We start from the raw sequence: 17,325 nt of genomic DNA, 5'->3' as shown, positions 1-17,325 counted from the left end.
TCCACCGACATTGTAGACAGAGGCTAAAAGCAATGGGAACGCTGTAACTTTCAGCTCTTGAAATGTTTTGCTTAGACTGTTTTAGCTTATTTATTTATTTTTAGGTAAATTAGTTATGGAAGACAGTTTTGAAGGAAAATTTAAAAAAAAACGAACAAGCCAAGTCCCCCCCCCCAAAAACCAAACAACAAATGAGCACACATCCGTGCGTTTCCAAGCTTATTTCTGGAAGGTTTTACTTTCCTTGACCATTTAATCTTCTACTTCCCTCTGCTTCCTGAAAGATGCAGGGAATGATGAATGCATGGCTAGCTACCTCAGATCCAATTATCAGGGTGAGGAAGTTGCAAGCATGGAGCTGGATTTTTTATTAAAAGAATTTTACATGCAGCTTGCTGAAGCTCAGACTGAGCTCAAGTAGGGGTGAGAGTCAGGCAGGTAGCTGCTGCCTGCTCCTTGCACCTTCCATGTCCCTGCCTATCCCCAACAGACTCTACCCACTTCCCCTTCCCAACCTCAGCTGCTTACTGGTGGGTGCAGCTCTAGCTCCATTCCCTGCTAGGCACAGAGCATGCAGTAACTCTGGCCCCAGGGTGCTACTGTAAGACCAGCCAGGGGCTGGAGCAACCATCTGCCCCTTGCCTGAAAGGGAATGGAGCTAGAGCCATGCCTGACAGTAAGCAAGTGAAAGAAAGGAAGCGGAGGCTGAGCAGGGATGGGGGAGGCAGAGAAGTGGTGAGGGCTGTCTGCCCCCTTGCTGCTGGCTTTCCCCACTGCAGTGAGGGGAGGGGACGGGACAAATTTCAAGACAGCCTTCCAATGATTAGATTCTGTATGTGGAAGATTATAGCAAACTTATAACATTTTCCATGAACAGAATTAGAGGTGCACCAATTTTTAAAAAGTTGGTCCATGCCATATTGGCACTGATAAAAGAAAAATAACTGACATTGGACAAAAAAAGCCGACTGCTGATTTAATGTGGCTGATAATGCCATGTGCATTATGTATAAAATACCCACATTTAATTTCACCTCCTACCGTGCAGATAGCTTGTGTTAGATGCTTACATCCTTGACGACGAGTATTTAATGCATCAGCCCTTTGGAAGATAAAAAGAGTATTTTTAAGAGGGGAGTAGGAAGGGACTGCTTAAAAAGACTAACAATTGGTACGCTAAAAGGAAAGACTTACTGTTTCCGATACCAAGAAAGGACTCCATGTTCTAGTACTACCCAATAAAGTTTCCAGCCAAAAAACCTTGAACTCTGAAAGGCAAAGTTAAGTCATTTCACAGCCAATTGCTATTCCTAATAAATAAAATCAGGAGACTGATGGCTAAGAGTAGTACCCCTTTATGAAGCTACCATAAAAGTCTCTTTGCACATGATCAAATTCAAACATTTGCCAGTTTTTGAAGTGGGTATCAGGAGGTAGATAGCGTTGTAAAAGGTTGCCAGACCAAACAGTAGTCTCTTCATAGAGTATTTTTAAATGACAGAAAGACCTGTAATTAGTAGACTCCACAATATGTCCTTGTGGTTTAAGGCAAAACATAAATTCATGAAGGAAGCTGGGACTAAACCATGTGTTGAACACTGGGCCTTCAATCTCCATTTGCTACAGTCTACCAGATCAGCTTTCCTACTTTATGCTAAAAAAGGTAAAATATTTCCAAAATGGTTTTGAACCCACCAACTGGATCCAAGAACTGCCAAAAGACATACCTTCCATAAGAGACCTTCGTAACGTTTCAGGGGTTTGTTGATCACCTATAAAAACAAAAAGTTTCCTTAAGCAAGTCCAACAGGATTTTTGTTTTGTTAATTAAAAATAAAAAAATAAAAATCCATGCTGTTAGGATCCTTCGTACCCACCTTTCCAAGGTTACCTCTGAGAATCTGCTTCATTTCTGCACCCTGGGCTAGATCAAGAGGTGTCTGGTCTGTTCAATAACCAAGGTAAAGCATGAGGTTTTTAGGTTATAAAAAAAAAAAAAAAAAGTATTATGCAATAGTTACTCATATTTGAGTGTTTCTATGCAAAAAGGGAATCAGTTTTAAAACAATGTACAAAAAGAACAGCTAACAGAAGAGTTGTAAGTTAATCACAACCTAACGTTACCGTCTCCCCAGATCAACTTCTTATACTAGAGGCACTTTCTGAAGACCCATGTTTCTTACACCAATATTCCTGGCTTGCAAGATTAATTATTTTAAAATCACTTGTCTAGAGAAATTCTTGCTTGATGGATAAAACAGTATTAGATTAAAAGGTAAGCAAGTATATATCTCCTAGCTTTGGCAAGTTTAAAGTTTTGCAAGGCTGCAGTAAAATTACATTAGCCTTGTTTTATGTTAGTCAGTACTTACCACTACTTAGTTGCATGCAATTTAGTCAGGGCTAAGTGTCACTTTGTTGGAGTGATGAGACAAATATTGCAGATGGGCTTTTAATGAGAACTTACAGTAATAATTCTAAATTCATCCTCAAAAGCTTAACAAAAAAAAAAAAAAATCTAACAAACTTACACTGCTTGAGGAGAACCGCAGAGTCCAGAATACTTTGTTAGCCACTGCATAACAATGAAGCTGTTAAAGACACTGGTACAGTGCTTCATTTTTACACTACAAGAGCTTTTGCTGATTACTTACCATTTTTGTTTCTTACTTTTGGGTCTGCACCATTTTTTAGAAGTTTTAAGGCACACTGCTTCTGGGCACGGTATGCTGCACAGTGCAATGGTGTATTGCCCATCTGATCAATACAGTTGATGTCAGGAGGCTTTGGCTTGTTTAACTATGAAAAAATTTACTTAATGGTTAGTTTTTTCTACAGCACGGCAGCTGTCTAAAACTCATCTAGTAATAAACTCATATAAAACAGAAATCTGACACTGCAGAAGAGTGACAAAAAGGAATCATCTAACAGGATGGAGGAGTGCTCAGCTGCCAAGTAAGATTCCCAATTACTAGTAGAGGTGTTTCCTATAGTTCAGCTTGCTTTACCCTTCTAACTTCTAGCATAAAACGTACCCTGAAACAGGTTGGCTGCATTTCAGTGGTAAAACATGGTATTATTTTGCAATCAGAATCGATAATGTTAGTATAGCCACAATGGTTGTCCCAGAACCCAAGGTGCAAGATTTGTGAGGTGAGAAAGTCTTTCATTTGACCAATTTGAGATTAAATGGTCAGTTGTCACTGGTCATTACCCTTCCAAGTAGTCAATTCATTATCAAAATTAGGCTAAAACTAAAGCAATTGTTTTTAAAATTTGCACTAAGCTCAGACTAAACTGCTTCTTTTCTCAGATCTGATGAAAGGCAGCTCCCCTAACATCTCTTCCAGGTATACCAGAAGTTCCAATAAATAAAAGAGAAAAAAGAGAAAGAAAAAACAGAACTGCTATTAGAATGCATATTACCTTTAAAGCCAATCTTGAGCTAGACACCGATTTTCTAGAAAAGGTTTTAAAAACAAACCCATGCAAAGAACCTTAAGTAAAAGATACTTTACTTTTTTCTGGATTTCAGCCATGAAACCAACCAGTTCAAAGCCCTGAGTGCGTTTTTAGTGGCTTGCAGCTTTCCTAAAGATACCAATAGAGCTGAAACCAAGCATGAAACTTCAGCCTGAGGGAGACTTGCTTTGGGAATTCATTCTTACAGTTATTTCAGGTAAAAAAGATACAAAAGTACTGTAGTTTCTTTCACTAGATACAAATTTATGCCATTTTTAGACATATTAACTTGTTTAACATTACTACAATAGCCACCAATACTACAAATTCTAGACTACAGTGTCATCCAAAAGCCAGCACCTCCAGTGGTAAAAGAGCTATTAACTTCATGTGTACTGATTCAGTATGAACATTACTTCCAAGATTGCCCAGCTTGCTCCTTGGGCGATTCAGTCTTTGCACTGCCAGAATGCTTCTCCTGGAGACTGAATCTCTGTTGCTGACTGCAGGCATAGTGCTATACAGCAAAGGCAGATTTTGTTTTGTGGTAGGAACTCGCCACTTTATTTAACATAGTGTTGATTCATTTTGCATGCACCTGCTTGTCATTAAATATAGTAACTTCAGTCTAATGCCAAGGAACTACCATTACACCCTAAGAATAAAGTTAACATACAAGTCAACACACAGGCCTTCTCTGCAGTTTCTTTTAACTTGGCAAGAATGTCAAAAGACTTGAAATCTTAGCATCTTAATGATAGTAAAAAGCAGAGTATTAGTACTTTGGAATATTATTTCAGGCAATACATCATGGGTATATACTAAAAAGATGGTTCTGCCCTTAGCAGTAGTACCATAAGGAGCAAGCAACATCTCAAAATCTTACCAATGCTGTGAGTTTTCCAGTCTCTCCTTCCCTTGCTGCTCCTAAAAGCTCCTCTTCCAGTTTCCTTTCTTGTGTCCTCTCTACTGCTGTTGTCAAAGCACAGACATTTTAGCCATCACTGTTATACTTTCAGAGGACAACATGTAACATCCATGGTTTAAAACATTCAAGTACCTTATTGCAGGGTTCAAGAAGTTTGATGCTTACTCATCTGAGGATTATGTCTACCAGCCAGGGTAAAGGATATCTATCTATGGAGCCATGTCCTTCAGGGTCATTTTAAAATGCAGTACACAACTGTACAGAATGCCAAACTAATGCTGAGAAATATTTTAACAATTACTCAAGTTTCACAAGTACTTAAATGTTTGCCAAGCAGTGCTAATTTAATAGTGAAAAGTATCTGTTCTAAGCTTTTCTAGGGGGTATGGCAGAAAGCCAATGGTAATATTTGGCTTTATTACTTAGACCATGGATGCTCAACCCCTAGCTCATGGGCCAGATCCAAGTCATTTGGCCCACAAGGCTCTCCAAGGGTCTGGAAATTTGGCAGCAGTGACAACTGCCACCATTCCCCCGCCACCAAGTTTCCAAGCCCTGCACAGCTGGATCAGGCCCTACCCAAGTTCTTCCTGCACAGACGAACTGGATCCCAGCCAAGTCAGCATCACATGCTGGAACAAGCCTATGGACTACATCCAGCTTGTGGACTGACCTGGCACTGCTCATTCAGCACTCAGGGTGAAAAGGTCAGACATGACTGACTTAGACATGCTTAGGTTGATGTGTCTTGATCCCTTTAGACAAAAAGGATCCAGTTTTCATAAAAAACCACAGAATGCCTGCTCACAAAGTCAAGTCCCTTTGTGTCACCTCAGGTTATACAACTAGAAGTACAAGATACTTCCATAGGAGTAATGGTTATGGACTTCATTTTCAGCCTTGCAGTATTGTGGGGAAAACATTTTGAGCAATGGTTCTGAATGATTCTTTTATCTTCTGCAGCTGCAGAAATTTAACCGAGTAGGAAACTGCCTGTGAATGGAAAGGGGAAATCAGCTAAGATGTGCACGCGATCTGGCTTGCCTCCTTCGATGTTGGCGTTTAAGACTATAGAAAGAGAAACCCAACCCTCCTCCCCCATACACACACTCTTTAGAACAACAAGATTTGATACCCATCTGCAGTTTTATTTCTTGGCTTCTAAAGGAGAGACCCCAAACTTCTCAACTAAGGCATCAGCTCATTCCGACACTTAAGCGGTCATGTTTGCAAGGTACTAGTTCTAAAGTTTGCATAACTTAAAAACAAACAAACAAACAAACAAACAAACAAACAAACAAACAAACAAACAAAGCAAGCTCTTGTTAAAATCAGAGCATTCCTGGAATTGCCTTCCAATATGCCAATAGACAAAGCCAATGCTTTGAAAAAAAGTTCACACCACTAGAAAGGGTAGAGAGATTTAAAAAAAAAGTGTCACTAAGTGCTACTTTTGATAAGACAAAAAGGCCCTAAGTTTTGTTAAGTTTTTTTTTTTATTCCAGATTTTAAAGCCCAAAGCAGATCTGCTGTATTGACCTGTCAGAGAATTGTTATAGAACAGACTAAGCATCATTTGCTTTGTATGATGGAACTAGAAGCTACTTCAAAAATTTAAATGAGCTTGGAGTCAAGGACTGCTGCCTCAAAAAGTTAAACAGGCAGAAACAATGAAGGATATATGGAAGTTACCTTCCAGCATATTTCTTATCTCCTTATTATGTGTGACATCTTTTGCAGTCTGTCCACTCCCATTAACAATAGAAGTATCTCCATTATATTGCAACAGTAGCATCACCACCTCCTAGAAAACAAAAGTTGAGAGATGTTTGGTTTTTGACAAAACAAATTGAAAGTGCATTGAAAAATATGAATTAATTGAAAAAAAAAAAAAAACACAAAACAAAAAAAAACACCACCACCACCACAAAACAAAAAAAACAAGTTTGAAAGTTGGGTTGGTCCAGCTTTCTTTTGCATCGTTCCCTGTGAGCCTAAAAATTGTATAATGGGTTATTGCCCTAACAATAGGTGTCACAGTAAAGCCAGACAGAAGATCATTTGACTGTAGAGGGCAACAGTACTGTGAAGGAGCATTATGGTATTTAGGCACTCGCCGAAAAAACTTGAGCAAACGTAACACTTCCTTATACTGCATGTGACCACATATCCATGTAGAAGTGGTTCTCTAGTAAAAAAAAACAACAACCCCCCTCCCCCGAAATCAAAAAATCTGGACATACTTGCAGGTCTGCAAAGCCTAAGAATCAAAATGGCTTCTTCAATAAGAGCTAGAATAATTATTCACATTAAATTATCTACCGACTAGATTCATCTTTAATTAAATACTTTATTTATAATCCCCGCCCCAGGAGAGGCTCATGGAAACTTGCAATAAAAAAAAAGCACACAAGTTATAAAACTAGATCTAGAAATACCAGAAGTAAAATATTTAAGTGGCTAAGAGACAGCATTTTAAATATGACTTCTATTCAGAAAAATGTAGTTTTAGTATCATATCCTGCATATTTTGGATTGAAAAATATTAAAATAGAAATAAAGCAACATTTTAGATTCTGTTTAATCATTATCACATCCCTTTGCAGGAGCATCTTACGCCATGGTAACTTTACAAAGCTTGCAAACCCCAGAGTGGAATTCGGAAAATTTTACCTTGCGTCCAGTGAAAGCTGCACGATGTAGAGGAGTGTCACCCATGTTGTTTAGCACATTTAGATCTGCACCAGCCTACCAACACAGAGACTGGTAAGACATACTGGAAACATACAGTTTATCACTATGAAGAAATTGAGTTTTTTCTGGAGGGTAGCAGTACAGACACTTGATAAAGAATGGATTCCATGAATTAGGAGGTTTCCTCTATGCCTTACTACAGTATTCAGAGAGAAGTTGCACCATAGCTTGCCAGTATCCCAGCATGGTTTGCTCCTAGGCTCTTCCCCGCTACCACAGGTCCACAGAAAATGGTGGGTCACTTGGGTGGGGCGGGGCTGGGCTGGGCTGCACTGCTCTAGTCAAGCAGGGAGCCCCTTCACAATCCCCTCATTGTGCTGCAGGGAGAAAGCCTGCAAACCAGTCTAGGTAAGCCAGGCAGGGCTGCCTTGTATATACTGCTGTCATCCATCACAAGACGGACTGGAAGCTAGCAGAGCAGACTCAGATGTATATACAGGAAGCCCCTGGCTGTGCAGCAACTTGGCACTGAAGGTCTGTTCGGAGGTCTCCACGTAAGTTTTTCTACCAGGAAAACAAACCTCAGAGAGCTCTCCCAGATCACTTGAACATGTGTACACAGTCTATATTCATACTATCAAATGAATGAAAATGCAGGGAAAGACTAATGGGCAGAAGTCTACAAAGACTTTACAATGAGAGAGAACTTTTTGCTGCTATTCTGAAGCCAACTATCTCCACGCACAAGTTGCATAGAGTAGGGTATGAAGTTGCATGTACAACTACTCTGCAACAATATACAGACCTCACTGATCCAACTTGCTACAATTAAGAGGTTTCACTGTCTCCATGCTTGCTCCCTACCTCTTTGCAGATCTAGTGGCAGTTCCCCCCACTCCCCTGCAACATGAAAACTCCTCATTAGTTTGAACCTCAATCTTGTTTTTCCTATGCCTTCCCCACTCCCTTGATTCAATCCAATTATCTTTTCCCTTACACATTACCTCCATCAGTGCTCTTTGCCCAGAACTGTGCTTTAGAAGATACCAAAAAGCCTTGCTACCCTTTAATATCTGGGTTCTGCTGCTGACTGACCACATCCTTAGGCAAGTTATAGGCTCCTAATACATCTGTAGACATAAATCCAATTCCCCCTGGAATGGGAAGTTAGACTCCTGAATACTTTAACTTTTAGTCCTCACTGCTGCAGACAGGGCTCTTGTAAGTACATGTGGCCTATGGACAAAAAGCATTCGATAATATAAAAAACACCAGAAAGAAAAAAAACCAACATTTTAAGGTTGAGAAGGGGAGGCTATACCAAAAGCTTCCAAATGCAAGGGACAGTGCTTTATATTACGTTGTAAGCTGTTTCTTCGGGCATGTTTGTAGAGTAAGAGATGGAATCTTTTATTAAAGTGGTCTCTTTTCACTTTATCAGCACATTACTAATATGAACTTTTGAACATGGATATGGGAAGGATGGCTTTTTTCAAATAGTTCAGAATAGATATAAAATTTTAAATCTATGACTTTTTATTATTATTTTTGAAGTACTAGCAACCAAATCCCTCAAGACGATTACCAAATTACACACAGGTTATGCTTATTTATTTTACGGGTGGGAAAGAAGAAACCCACTGATTTGAGGCTTCCAAAGTATCCAAGGCTGTTGCATATGTTTAAGTAAAATAGTCACATAACTGGGGTCTGAGAAATTTTACCTCATCCCCAAAGTTATACAACATGCCATACAAGATGTACATGGCAGCTCACTTGATTTGGGGGAATTAGTTATAAAATTCCCTAGATCCCAATCACATGATGACCAGCTGCTAGTGTGCAGGACCTGCACTGGGACCTTGCTAATGTAGGGAATCCCTGTAGGTTTCCTGCCCAGTCTTGCAGCCCAGGTAGGAGCTGTAGGGAAAGGCTGTTAGAAGAAGCATGGGCTGCTTCACACATGGAAGAGGCATCTGGGAAGCAGCAAGCTTGACACTTCAGCTGAGTGGCTCCCATGGGTGCTCAGCCACGCAGTCAGGGCTTCGAGCTGCACGCAGCTTTTTGAGAGATGTGTGGTGCCATGAGCCCGATTATCAGAAGAGGCTTCCTGATGTTTAAACTCATGGTCCTGTCTAGTCCTTCTCCACATCGCCCCCCCCCCCCCAACTTGCTTTCAGGAATACTGGGGGGGGGGGGGGGAAGAAGAGGACAGGGACAGGACATGACACACTGGGTTCCAGGACCACCCTTAGCCCAAACCCACTGATTAGACAGGGGCCAGCTATGCCCCAGACCCTGGGACTGTCCCACACCTGATCCTGATACACAGCTGAGTCTTGGGATCCAGCAGGAGCAGCCATATCACATGTTCAATTAAAAAAAAATGTTGTACAAACCAGCTACAAACTGATGCTCCATATAGTTAACTACACCATAAATTTAATACCTGCCAGGGCCCTTGAGAGCCTATAATAAAATTAAACTAAAATTATTTGTCCTTGAATCTCAAATATGTACATGTTATTCCATGTAAATTCAGGCATATATTTGTTAGCATACGCCACCTCTGCTGACACTGTCGTGTCATTGACTCTTTTTTTTGGTAAGGGTACAACAGTAATAACTATTTGGAATCTAAAACAAAGTGTTAAGGTAGTCCACATTTTTGCATCTCAAAACTATGTGAAATACCAAGTCATGAGCAATACTGAAATAGTGCAAGTGAGACTATTTGCATAAAAAGAGAGTAACAGGTAGAAAAGACACCACTTGATCCATCTACCTTAAAGCATCCCCTATTGCCCACTACTGTCTTGGTTTTTATGCTGCTTTAAATTTTATAGAAGTTATCTGACGTGCTAAGTGTAAACAAGACACTAAAACTACAGGTTTTAACCCAAACAATTTGTCTACACCAGACTTCAGCAGGTGCTTAAGTGACGGCTACAATTTAAAGGAATGTGCAGGTGTTAGTTTAGACTAGAGCCAAGAAAGATTTGTATCTTTTGGATCAAATTTAGGGTTAGATGCATGCAAAACTTCCAGTGTGCAGAGACAAGTCAGGCATTTTCACAGGTGTACAATATGCACCTAGAAGTATCATGGCATAAAATTAGATGCAAATATGCATGTTTCTTGAAAGAGAAGATCTTTGGATTACAGGCATTTACAGTGCAATGACACCTAATCTATTTTCAGAACTAACTAGCTAGATTTTTGGCACCAGTATCAGCCTAACGGCAGCAGTACAACCTCAGCACAGTTTAGTTTTAAAGAGTAGACAGCAGTCACTTTGGGCACAGTGTAGAAGTACTCTAAGCTTTGCCTTTTTATAAAGGAAAAAGACTCATGCAGTAGAAAAGACTTCCCCACTTTTTCCATCATCTTAGATGCGAGATTAGCAGACAGGGACTTGCTCGTTACGCTTTTTTTTTCCACAACTGTTTTATGCAGAATTCTGAGGCACATTTAGAAGAACAAATATTAGACATACCTTCAGCAAATCCTCAACCACATTCGCATGTCCAAAATAGCATGCAAGATGAAGAGGGGTCCAACCCAAATTAGATTTACTCCTGCCTAAAAGCATGAAACAAACAGGTAAAGGTTTGTGGAACAAGACGAAGTACGTTTAGTGCAAATTAACTTCTTCCCGTCTCAAACATACAATATGGATAGGAATTCTCTGTGACAAGAGCCATATAGTTATAACCTAAATGATACCTACTGATTAGACAGATATTTATAACGACAAATCAGGACAAGGCATTTTTTAATCCATCAATTAGTACAGCACCAGAGCTTCTCTTTAAAGACAGAGTCTCTCAGATGAGGGCTATCGAACCTCCAAGCAGACAGGGACACAGTACAAGGGCTGCAACCTGCCATGCTCCCCCTCTCCTCCCCTTGCAACTGTACTGCATGCAGTTAGTCCCATCCCCATCTCCCCCTCCCAGCTATGGGGCTAGGCTGGAACAGCAGTGATGGCTCTGAGCCACTGTTATGGGGCCAGACTGAAGCCATGCTTTGTATCCTAAGCTGCAGCAGGGGTGGAACCTGATAGCACAGAGTAAAGGTAACGAGTGTAGCAGAGAGGGAGAATTGGTGGGGAGGAAGACTGGGGAGGAGCAGCAAGGCAAGCAAAGACAGGCAAGGAGAGATGGGCAGCAAGGGAGATGGGCAGCAGCTGTGGCTCTGGATTGGAGCTGATGTCATAGCAGTTGTGTTCCCCCCCCCCCCACTGTAAAGTGAGGGGCTTGATTTTTAAAATGGGGTGGCCTCATCTTCCAATTGAATAAATACAGTAACTGCTCTTATTCAAACTGTCCTGGCATATGCTCACAGGGAAATTTGCCACCCAGGATGCTGAGAATCACGTATGGCCCCATCTTTAACAGGAACATAGTGTTGCTGTCTGTACAGATGAGAAGTGGGATGGCAAGCAAGAACAGCAATATGCTCATTTACACCATACAGATACAAACTAAGTTGCCTTGAGAAGGCAGTACTTTGAATTAACTTTGTATATGATAGCTCAGGAACTAGGTACAGCATAATTGCATTAGCAGGACACCCTGCCCAGGGTAATTAGATATCTCCTTAGTTTTCACCATTTCTGTTTTTACGGGGAGCTTGCAAAACAAGTCTGAAGCTGGTTTCAAAGAGCTGTCAAAACAGAGCTTGTGTTTAAAAGGAAAAAAAAAAAGTTTGAAGAAATTCAGATTTATTATAACTGTGTTCTAAACAGTGATCTTGTTAGGGCAGCTACCTCAAGGCTATCTGCATTAGAGCAATACTGTACTGAAAGTCCATTATTGAACTCCCTACCAAACACTGACTAAACTTTTCCCTGATGCAGAGCCAGCTACTTCTGTGCTTCAAATCTAGGCTTTTCTCTTTCTAAAAAGTGTTATGGTTAGCTAGTAAGCTTAAACAAAGGATAAAGAGCCCACCTCTCTCTAGGGAGAGGATATTGATCTTCTGTCTCTACAAGACAGAGGCATTTAGCCAGTGCTTGGAAACTGGCTTTCCAGTGCAAGAAGAAAACAAATTCCTGACTAGCTGCTATTTCAGGCATTTGGAAGGGCCCATTAAGCAGTCTTATGATAGCAGCTGAGCAAAGTCCCCATTCCCCCCCCCCCATTGGACAGTTTCCCCTCTTTAAGAAGGAAGTAGTCTATATTTCAGATGAAACTGGTCCAAACTTGGGGGGGGGGGGGGGGGGGGGTTAAAACAGATCTTCTCCACATGAGTATACAAGGCTCTTGGGTGAGATTTGAACCCATCTGTCTTTATCCAAGATGCTCTTAGCCCTACAGTAGCTAAAGGCTAAGGGCTAATCAAAGAGATTCCCAACCTTGACTAGACACAAAAACATTCCTGCCAAAAGCTCAGGTTTCTCAGCCACCCCCACTCTTCTCTCCTGCTGATCTTACACTGTTTCGCTCTCTCAAAGAGGATTTGAAACCATTCCCTCAGTTCAATTTAATGTGCAGCTCCTCCATTTAGAAAGGACAGATTCTTGTGCTTGCCTTCATTATAAGAGTGATATGCAATATAGGCAATGCAGTGCTTCTAAAGTTCAGTTTTGAAAGAAGTTGTTCCAAAGTTCTCCCTGATCATATAAAAAGACACTGCTTGTGCATAAGTATTGCTGTATTCCACAAGTAAGAGTTTGGGAGAAAATGAGGATGTCATCAGTTTTGATATTAGCAAACAACTTTATGGAACAGTAGTAAACAGCTGAAGGTTTTGTTTTCCCACCCCCCTTCAGTTTGGAAACTGAACTACAGCTTAGACTAAGTACCACTACAATAATCTCTATTAAGTAAGTTTCCTATAAACAGAGCTGGAACAAATAAAGGAATTTAAAAATAATAACCTACAGAAAGCAGACCCATGGCTTTCCAATTCAGTTTATTTCCTGTAAACTTCTACATACAAACATACAAGAAAAAACATGAAACTGGTACAAGGGTTTTAGACTATCTACTTCTTTTATCTGAAGATATATGCCATTGTAGTAAAATACCTTTAGGGGAAAAAGTAGGCAAAAATTCACAGGTGTAATTGGTTACTAACTCCAATGAACTCTGCAGACTTTAAACAGGACTGCATTAGGTCATCTCAGAACTATTTATCATTCAAGGAAATTCTTCAGTTCAGTGTAACTGAGGTAAGAGATGAGGAAGAGCTAGCCCACATATCAGCTTTGCTTCTTCCATGTCCAAAAAAAAACCATCAGAATTGGGGGGGGCACTCTCTGCTTCCCATTACTCTGTTTTGAAAAAGCAACAAAAGATGAAAAGCCTAAAAGTCAAGCAGATTTGGGGACTTCGTTATCAGTTCCATTGCTTTAATAGAACCACTTCACAACTAAAATGTACTGACCACATAAGCTACCCTTCCTTTCTGCATTTTGTGCAAGTCACTATGGCTATGTAATAGCTAGAAGAACAAAAAAAGGCAATATCAAATAGCAGATTTTCTCTCATCCTGCTAGCAGCAGAACTATTCTTCATTTCCATTCAGCGGATTCTGTGGCCATAAAGAGGTCAAAGCTGGAAGGAGTCCAGAGAGAAAAGAAGCAAAGCATCAAGAAAGAGTTACATAGAAGGGGTGAAGAAATATTATGCAACAGCCCTCTCTGCACTCAGAATTTGTCTTTGTACCTATGGAGTGCTGAGCACAGCTAAGAATTCTATAGGTAGAATTACTAGAGTGCTGGATAATGGAAAGCTATATTGAGGATCAGTCCATTTCTAATAGTATTGCCTTGAACCAATATTCCTTGGTCTCTGCAATCTGGCATGTTGCCTGAATGACACACTTCAAGTTATATCTGCAAGTCAGAATGGGGCATTTCAGCCCAGCCACTGCTACCAGTGTTCCTGGAACATTAGTCTTCACATGTTTATATATGAAATTAGTTGACAGGCTACTATGTCTGGCCCTAAAGCAACTGTTTTGAGTCCGTGCTTGGTGATTAGAAAGCATCATCTCGTGCTCCAAGTCAACTGAAGGACCAACTCTACTGAATTCTGTATTTGATCTAGATGTTTAATGCAAGTTGCTACCCTATATCTCAAACTAATGGCATGTTAAAAAGGAAGCGGTAGAGGATGCCTGGGCTTCCATAGCATTAAAGAGTTGTGTTCAGACAAATCTCTGTTAGCCGAGTACAAATTGATGCAATCTGAACCACCGAATGAGAGAAGACCTAACTTATTTGGCAAATCAGAAGTTACCCCCAAATTGGCCAACCCTGTACAACTAAGAGCAACATTTTGGTTACATTTAGTGAAGTCCTGCTTCAACTAGGAATGCAGAAGACATCCAAGTAAGATCTGCATGTGAAGAAGCTTCATAGATCTCACACAGGAATTTAGAGTAAAGCTTGAGGACAGCTGTCCGATAGACTGTACCGGGACTGAAGTGTCCCAATTCTTCCAGCTCTATGGAGAATTACCTTTGTCGTCATACAGCATGCAGATAGTAAGTCAGTGGCTCAAAAGGAGGGGTTGAAGGAAGGGTTTTAAATAATTTTATCTGTAAGCAAGCATAATTGAGCCACTTTCTGACTTGGGCTACAATGCAGCCCTATGCAAAAGATAATTCAGCAGGATTGATTATTGCCAGATAGTCTCTCTTAGAAGAGACGTAAAATTGATGGAAATACTGCCTGTAAGTGTAATGGATTAAACTCTTCAGGCAACTTCCACCATACTATGACTTCATTCATATGGACCCCACTCATGTGCAACTGGTAGAAGTACTAAATTTTGAAGCCGATTGTGCTAATAGCAACAAGTCCATGTATCTAGACCAGGCTAAGAGATATACTATTAAAGTCCTGCTTTGCTCCCTCAAAAATCTGGAAATCATATCTGTGGAAACGCACAGAAAACTGCTATCCAAGTAACAGAAAGAGTAACTCCAAACTCTTTTCTTCTCTGGCTAAACCTCAGACATTTCTTGTGGAAATACTATTGTTAGAGATCCTTTTCTGTAAAGAATAAACTAGAGAAGTGAAAGTTTAAGGGGCCACCTGTGTTTCCAAGTGATCTGTTAAGCCAGGTGCTCCATGCACTAAGAAGATGCTAGTTTCCCAGGGCGATAGAGGTAAAGTGTTTCAAATCCATAAGCCTGACAAAGCAGGGATGATCTGGATCTCCCTTCCCTGTAGATGTACTGTACTAAAGTTGTTAAGATGCTAGAGCTAAAGATATCTTGCAGGCCAAGCAAAGTGCTTCAACTCCTAGTAGTCTGATGAGGAAGATGAACTAAAGTATTCCTCTTGAGTATGTGGGAGGATGCCCTTACAAAAGCCACCCAAAAACAGTCTCTGATGGTGCTGGCACTGAATTTATGACCCAGATACCATACTGCAGTCAGACCCAAACCCTCAGAACAACCGTGACTTCCATTCGATAACAGGCAAATTCTACTAATACATAGTGATAGCAGATAAGAGTAATGCAGCCAAAGCAAACAAAATAACTCCCCAAATTCTACTTATCTACCAGTTCTTCAGGCTGTCACAGAGAAACAGTACCCCATATCAGTATGTGAATGCTACCATGTGGTTTTTGCTTCAATAAGCAGATGTCAGCAGTCTTGAAGGTCGAGGGCAGAGGCCCACCCCACCTCAAGGGGTGGGTGAGATGGGCTGATTTGCCCTCTGCCAATGGTGGCCTCTGGATCTCCACCCTGGGGACTCCCTGCTGCTCTGAAATGCCTCTTTTTGTATTCTCTCCTCTGACTCCTCATTTCTGGGTATAGTTGATTAGTTTCCCTGCGGTCATTATACTGTCCACATTCTGTTCTGTCAGCATATTCCTTCGTTTCCATAAACCCATCACAGGCACACAATCTTAATTTGCTCATTTGCCTGTGTCTTAGTTTGGGCATTCCTGGCATCTTAATTTGGTCCATCCACCAAAACTGGAAATCCCAGGGACTTTGCAGCTGGGTACTGTGACCTGGCCCTAATACAGCAAGCCTATCTTTGTTAGGAGTTTTCAGGGAAACAGTATGGCACGTTTTCAGTTTCCCAGCCTGTTTGCCTGCTAGCTTCAGACACAGTGGCTGAGAATGTGAAACTTTGTCAAACAGTCTATTACCATTCCCCTGGACCATTGTTCTAATGCAATATTTACTTTACCTACAAGACAATTCCTAAAAGCAAGTTTCTAAATATAATTTTCTAGCCATCAGATGGGAGGAATATTGCATACTTGATCCAAGTAGCTACTCCAACAGTGGCAAGACTTATCATCAACAAGAACACCTAGTTGCTCTTAACATGTCTCTGCTACTCTTGCAGTATACAAGTCAAGTGCGCTACATTCAAATGTCCTCAGTTGTCCCAGAATATTGAGACAGGATCCCACCTGTATCGCAAGGTTCACCTAGAACAGCATGTATGATTTACTGTGGCTTTCATTTAGAATCTAAAATGGCCCTTAATTTGATGCTGTGTGTCAGGGTCAGCATGAATTGATCTCCAATACCAAGTGCCATGAAGGTAAAGATTTAAGTCTTCTGACAGCCTCCTACAACTGGAAGCATTGTAGGAAGTGTCTCTATTCTTAGGAGACATTTCCTTTTGAACCGTTTTTCCTGGAAGACTGGGGGGAGACCATACAGATCCCTTCTGCATTTTTCCTCTATTGTATGCAGAGAATGTGTGGCAGTAATAAGCGTATATTAGCTAATTGTTCAGATAAAGATAAACCTTGATCCCTTGTCTCTTCTGGCATGCTGCCATTACAGTAAAGGCCTTGTCAAATACCCTAGGGACTGTGGATGGTCTGAAAGATTGTATTAGTAATACACTTTCCATTAAAACAATGGCTTTCTGTACTCTTTGCTTCCATATTACAGTATTCAAGAGCGCGTCATAATCTAGTGTATGGGATAAAAAAAGACAGGATAAGAGATTAACAACTTGAAAAGGACAAGGACTGGGAGATGCAGAAGGGGTCTTTATACTCCATTCTTTCAGAAGGAGCAGTTAAAAAAAAGGAAAGGTCTTTATTTAAGATTAGAGACGCTTCCTACAATGCTTCTAGATGTAGGAAGCGGTCAGAAGACTTTTTAGTTAGCATCTCAAGCATTCCTCCCCTTACTATCCATCCATGTCCTAGTGGTTATGGATGGTGAAGACGGTCAATTTAGTGATTAATGCCTGCTGCATTTCACTGAAACAGCCAAAGAGATGCACATCATACTGTTGC

General features: G+C 40.7%; 1 protein-coding gene across 4 annotated transcripts in view; it reads right to left on the bottom strand.

The window, feature by feature from the left end:
- OSBPL1A (oxysterol binding protein like 1A) overlaps window positions 1-17,325 on the bottom strand; it is a 113,045-nt gene that overhangs the window by 82,217 nt on the left and 13,503 nt on the right. For 3 of the 4 annotated variants that reach the window (XM_059724160.1, XM_059724161.1, XM_059724163.1), the window contains exons 3-11: window positions 10,581-10,666; window positions 7,064-7,138; window positions 6,083-6,194; window positions 4,349-4,434; window positions 2,655-2,799; window positions 1,878-1,945; window positions 1,728-1,772; window positions 1,195-1,268; window positions 1,042-1,102 (exon numbers count right to left, since the gene is read on the bottom strand). In XM_059724160.1, the coding sequence (XP_059580143.1) occupies window positions 1,042-1,102; window positions 1,195-1,268; window positions 1,728-1,772; window positions 1,878-1,945; window positions 2,655-2,799; window positions 4,349-4,434; window positions 6,083-6,194; window positions 7,064-7,138; window positions 10,581-10,666 (752 nt within the window). The remainder of the gene's footprint in view (window positions 1-1,041; window positions 1,103-1,194; window positions 1,269-1,727; window positions 1,773-1,877; window positions 1,946-2,654; window positions 2,800-4,348; window positions 4,435-6,082; window positions 6,195-7,063; window positions 7,139-10,580; window positions 10,667-17,325) is intronic. The other variant, XM_059724162.1, reaches the window with a different exon arrangement.

The sequence above is a fragment of the Alligator mississippiensis genome, chromosome 3, assembly GCF_030867095.1.
Source record: "Alligator mississippiensis isolate rAllMis1 chromosome 3, rAllMis1, whole genome shotgun sequence".
NCBI lineage: Eukaryota > Metazoa > Chordata > Crocodylia > Alligatoridae > Alligator > Alligator mississippiensis.
The sequence above is the reverse complement of the archived record's forward strand: the minus strand, read 5'-3'. Positions and strand labels throughout refer to the sequence as shown.